This window comes from Cyprinodon variegatus, unplaced genomic scaffold (genome assembly GCF_000732505.1).
Source record: "Cyprinodon variegatus isolate N-32 unplaced genomic scaffold, C_variegatus-1.0 Scaffold1362, whole genome shotgun sequence".
NCBI classification, from domain to species: Eukaryota; Metazoa; Chordata; class Actinopteri; order Cyprinodontiformes; family Cyprinodontidae; genus Cyprinodon; species Cyprinodon variegatus.
The window spans coordinates 160,054-165,905 of NW_015151815.1; the positions used below are offsets into that span (position 1 = coordinate 160,054).

Genomic DNA, 5,852 nt, shown 5'->3' on the forward strand with positions numbered 1-5,852 from the left:
AATGCCTTTTAAGACTTTTTAAGGACCCGCTGAAACCCTGTTCCTGTTTAGTACAGCCATGATTAACAAGAGTTTGAGACAAAATTTCACATTTTAAAAGGCCCCAGATAGATAAAGCCAGGATCATCCCTTAGCCTAGGGTAGTGTTTATTTGCTTTGTGTACTCTGGATGTAATTCACTAATTCCAGGAACTTCAGGAGTATGACTTTGGTTGGCCTTCATTTGGGGCCACCCAGTCTCTGTAGCAGTATAACAGGAATCAGTACTGTCCGAATTAAGTCAACCTTTTGTCTCCTACATGTTGGGCTTCAGCAGGGCTGCCCTTTATCAGAATTAGAAATACTTTAATAATCACAGAGGGAAATTACTTACTTTTCCTCATTACCAGCCTTACTCAGAAATTTCATCGACAGTATTTCTAAGAAAAGGGTGGCTTTCTCTCAAAAGGATGAGATCAAGTATGTTGGGGTCCTGTTTATAGGTGAAGGCAGAATGGAATAGAAGATCGGAATACGGATCGGTGAGGCTGTAATTGCTCTAACAGTCTGCTGTGGTGAACAGAGAGCTGAGCAAATTTCACCTATGGTCATAAAATCTGGGTCATGACCAAGAGAACAAGATCCCAGAAAAAAGTGGGTGAAATAAGCTTCCTCTGCAGGATGGACAAGACTCCCTTAGAGAACAGATGGGGAGCTCAGCTGTCATGGAGAGGCTCATAGGAGAGCTGCTTGTCCTTCACATAGAACAGTTAGCTGAAGTGGCTGTGACATCTTTGTCGGATGCCCCCCTGGACACCTCCCTCAGGAGTTGTGTCCCACCAGGGGACGTTCCAGGACAAACTTTAACCTAAAGCTCTGAGACATTTCTCCAAAATTCAAGACTCTTTGCAATCTGTATGTTTGCTTCTCATCTGTAAGGCTAAAAGCTTCCTGCTCCTTTAGCCACTCAGAAACAGTAATGAAAGTCTCCTCCATGTTATAGCAGTTCTCCGCTTTACAAACATTTTTCCTATAACACCTGAATATATGTTGTTTATACCTGCATAAAATTATAAAAAAAATATATAAAAAAACAAACACAACCGTTATAGATGTCTAGAGAACAGAACCACACTTAAATGAAATGTCATTGATCTTTTAAAATCTCTCATCTTGTCCTGGCATTTAGCTATGAAAACCATTTTGTTGATCCTGACTGACCGACAACAAGGAAAGTTTAGTTACATTTAATGTCAGGACTCTGAGAAAACAACGGTCACCCAGTTTTAACTGTATTTAAAGGCTTAAAAATATAGGTCACAAAAACAAAAAAAAACCTACCTTAAGCTGGCAGCCCACTCGTTCATATGCTTTAATGAGCCTGTTTTTGTGATACATCATAATACCATAGTGGTCTTTACTTTTGGTGTTGTACCCAAAAATGATGGGAATGCGTTTCTCCTGCAGTGACAGTAAAGAAAAAAAGGAAAAATAATTAGGGAAGTCTACCAAAAAATATGAGTAACAATGTCTAAGTCTTGCCATAAAAAAGGATACCAGAAACATGGGCTTGTAGTAGTCCTTTCTGATGTAAGCGAGGCTTTTAGCGATGAGCTGAGACTTCACTTTTTGACCCCGCACCATGACCTGCATACGAGGCTTCAAGTATAAAATGCTACAGTAGGCCTGGAACACATGAACACACACATATCAATGCACCGCTGCAACCAAAGGGTTCAAGGCCTTACATTAAAGTAGGAATTAACACATGAACTCTAGACAAGCAATTTACATGAGCGCTGATGATGCTTCATCTTAGGAGGGCAAAAAGAGGCATTATCTGTACTCATCTATACAAGTAGAAGTTGTGTGAGGGAATAATAGCGTGCAGACTACTGCTCCTTACCCGCAGTGAAACCACACTCTCAGGAACGTAGGATGTAGCCCTGTTTAAAGGCTGAGACGGATCACTTAGTTCTTCATACACCTCTGAGGGAATACGGATATCGTAGCGATCGGTCCCAAAATCAAACTCTGTTGATCCCGTAGAGGTCCTAAAAAACAAAGACGGTCATCTTGAATGGATCTGAAAATGAATGCCATTTGTTTATAACCTGAGGTGTGCGAACAACATGATTGTTCATGATTCACCCTCTAAACAGTAAAGACAATTTAATTTTACTGCATTTGGAAACACCAACGTACAACTTTCTTTTACAGTTTAAACACAAAATAACTGCAGGCCTGGGTGTCATGACGACAAAAATCAGCAGCTATTTATTTCATTCTTTAATTGTTGAACAGCTGAATCTTTTTATCTCTCACTACCTTTCCACTGCCATTTTCTCCCTCCTGAATTTTCACAGAATACTGTACCAGTGTCAGCTTTTCTTAGGGTTAAGGGTCCTGAGAGCAAAATATAACCATCTAATGAGGCACCAAATGTTCAGGTCTGTGTGTGGATCACAAACAGACCTGCGGAGATTCCAGATGATGATCCGGGTGCCTGTTTTAGCTGTGGACGAACTGATGGCATCAATCTCAGCGAGAAGCTCCACTTGAGACTTGAAAAGAGAATATTGCAGGATGTCCCTCAGACTTGCTTCTTGATCTTCATTTACAGAGAGTAAAGATATGGTTAAGGAAAACAGATGACAGAGACTTCCTCAAACTGTTTAATACGTCACAATTTGGAGGGAAAAACACTTAAAATATATTTTTACTGTGCAAATTTTTGCGGGTTGGTCAAAGGATATATGTGTTTGCAATCCTATTTTTAAAAGAAATAATAGGCACAATTATTTGCTTGGCATCAATCATCTCCAGGTAGGTCTGGGAAAGCATCCCGATGCACGACACGGTCTTCGACTTGGAGAACACAATGGCATCTTTGCCGAGACGCATGGATCCGGACTTGAAGCCGTTACCATAAATACCGATGGGCTCCAGTCCATTTAATGCTATCTTGTCGCTGTACCCAAAGCTGAAATAGAGAAATAAAAATTTTTTCCCTATATTATAATATGCAAACAATTAAAATAATCAGAACAGAAGAGAATTTACAAACACCTTTTAATTTAGAATTCGTAAACTAAATTATGGCTCTGTGTTAAATACGCTGGTAAAGATTCTCAGTCATCCAGGTCATAGTCATTCCAAAAAAGTAAAAAAAAACAACAACAATCAACTGGACTAAGTTTCCAGGTTTGAAGACGTTTCGTGTCCCATCCAGGAAGCTTTTTTAATTCAAAAGGTCAGTATTAGGAAATGCTTTATATAGTAGCCCAAAAAGTTGTTTTGGCTTAGAAAACATGCAAATTGAAACCAAAAGAACAGGTCCCCTTAGGAATGGGGATTGGTTTTGGGTTCTTTGTTAGCCTGCAATACTGATACCGGGCTATGCCTCTGAAAGGGGGGTCGTTAGGGGCAATTGTTGGGTTGGCAGCCCAGGTGAGATGTTTTGTCCCCTGCATGGGGGTGGGGGATTGAAATGATAGCTGGAATGAATTAAGTCTATCGCTGTATTGTAGGTTTTTAAGAACTGAATCCTGAGTCCATCCTCTCTGTTTAAGGTTGTTTTTTCTTTCTTAACATAAACGGCTTCCTTCACGCCCCCCCCTGTCAAACTGAAGGCCACTCACTAATTCACAAACTGAAGATTTAAAACAGCCTCTTTGGGTCTAGTGTAAGTACACGTAACTTTGATTTATAGTGTTTTGATTTTTTAAACTCTATTCTTTTTGCAAGTATGCTGTTATTATCCTCAACTTTTTTCCCCCAATGTTTTTAAAGTTAACCTACATGTTTACAGATCAACTTTAAGGTTCTGATACTAAATAGGAGGGTTTAAGTTGACCCTTCAATATGAAACCCCTGAACCCCCTCTATGATTAATATCAACTGTAAAGGGTAATATGGGATAATGGAAGGGATGTTGCTTACAGCAGAGAAAAGAAAGACTTTTTCTGTGACTGAATAAAAGAGACACATTGCAAAAAACCAATATACCTCTCTAAAACCAAATGAATAAGCATTCCCTTTCAGATCCGATAGAACCTCCTGTACCTGAGCATCTTGTGCATAGTTTCATGGTCGAGGCCATTTCCATTATCCATGAAGCTGAGGCAAACCTCGTCTTTGACCACAGTTTTATCAATCCAAAACCGCTTGGCGCTGACATCTGGATCATAGGCATTATCTGTCAAAAAAAAAACAAAAAAAAAAACAGATCTGATTTAACAAGCTTTTAATCTACATTCTCACAAAACACCCTAAATTATAACCACCAGTTGTTTGAGAAGCCAAATAAAATATTAGATGCTATGACAGCTACTATAGTTTGAAATTAACACATAATTTCCTTTGATTCGTTTCACGAATCAATAATCAATAAGCACATTAATCTGATCAATTTTGTTTTACTAATCATTCAGAAATATCAACATTTCTTTCAGACAAGTTGAAAAAACAGACAAAAAGACTCAGAAAAAGAAAAAAACAACATATTTAACATTTTTGCATCTTAAAGGAAGCTTTGATCTTTTTTTTTTTTTTTTTAATCAGAGCATTCACACTTAAACACTTCATCATAGTATTTGCTTTTGCATGACTTTTAAAATCTACTTAAGGTCTAATATTGATATTATTTTCACACATGTATAATAAAAACAATTCTTAATACCTACTTTTAAGCAGTTACATTAATTTTCTGAGCAGGGCTTTTGTTTTTACTTGTTTAATAGTTATAAATCACAATAAAAAGGGATCCAGTCGAGCTTCAAATCAACAGGCATTTCGATCAGTTGTAAGCAACATGTGCAGACATGATGAAACCAGATTACTTTGGCACCAACCTCAAAAATAAACCGTCAGAATTATTTACATAAATTGGAGGAGCACTGATTAACAATCTGAGTCACTGTAATTATAGACTGTTGCGAAAAGCAGCTCCCGTTTTGATAAACACTGGAAAATTCAACAAGTATGCACGGGGTAAATCTCAAGAGAGTCTGGCTGCAGACTTGCACTGTCAGGAGGACCCTTTGTTACAGAACTGTAAAATGGTGCCTCTTGCCGTGTCAGGACCGGAAGATAATTTTGGAAGTTCTGTTTGAAGCCTTCGAGAATAGAGCAAGAACGTGTTTGCTGCTGGATTAGAGTTTCTGACAGTGTTAAACTGAGCTTAGGAGCAGTTTAAATTAGTACCGTATTTTCACGACTATAAGGCGCACATAAACGTCTTTTTTCCCCCCTCAAAATGTGCGGTGCGCCCTATCTGTGTTGTAACTGCGACTTTTGAGACCACCTCATTGAGGAGATGATAAAAGAGTGCCTGAGGGAGGTGAATGTAAAGAGACCAGGTGGTTTTTTTCCACTCATCACCATTGCTGTTAATCTGTGACTCCATGCGTGCCCATCTCACAGCTGATGTGAAAAACATGGTGAAACAAATGAATGCTGTGCTTTCTGTTATTCAACCGCTTGACATCGGTGTGAACCGGACGCAGCAGGTGCAGCAGAAGCAGTGAGTTTACATTCAAAGTCAATGGTTGACGCGCAGCAAAAGGTCCCGCAGCGCGTTTTGAGCAGCAGGCGCGGCGCGTCTGGAGGGTTTAAGCATGTGACGCGCTGCCAACGCGCTGCTGCTGCTCGAAATGGAAAAATGGAAGTTTTGCTGCTGGATGTGCCGCATCAACCAATCAGAGAAGCTGATCTGGGAGCTGACAGCGAGACAGACACAGCGCTCTGATGACATATGATATTAAGGCAAATGAAAAGGGCTGGATGGATGAGGAGATGATGAAAGTGTGGCTGAGGCATTATTTTTCAGGAGCCGCCCGGCACGGAAATTGGCATGTCTGATTTAGCGCAGC

The 5,852-nt window shown here is 39.7% G+C and overlaps 1 protein-coding gene across 1 annotated transcript in view; it reads right to left on the bottom strand.

Moving 5' to 3' along the window:
• The window catches only part of morc3 (MORC family CW-type zinc finger 3), a 27,283-nt gene that overhangs the window by 12,286 nt on the left and 9,145 nt on the right, over positions 1-5,852 (bottom strand). Inside the window, exons 3-8 of the mRNA XM_015402535.1 lie at positions 4,045-4,177; positions 2,736-2,962; positions 2,455-2,605; positions 1,886-2,033; positions 1,537-1,665; positions 1,321-1,440 (exon numbers count right to left, since the gene is read on the bottom strand). Of these exons, the coding sequence (XP_015258021.1) occupies positions 1,321-1,440; positions 1,537-1,665; positions 1,886-2,033; positions 2,455-2,605; positions 2,736-2,962; positions 4,045-4,177 (908 nt within the window). The remainder of the gene's footprint in view (positions 1-1,320; positions 1,441-1,536; positions 1,666-1,885; positions 2,034-2,454; positions 2,606-2,735; positions 2,963-4,044; positions 4,178-5,852) is intronic.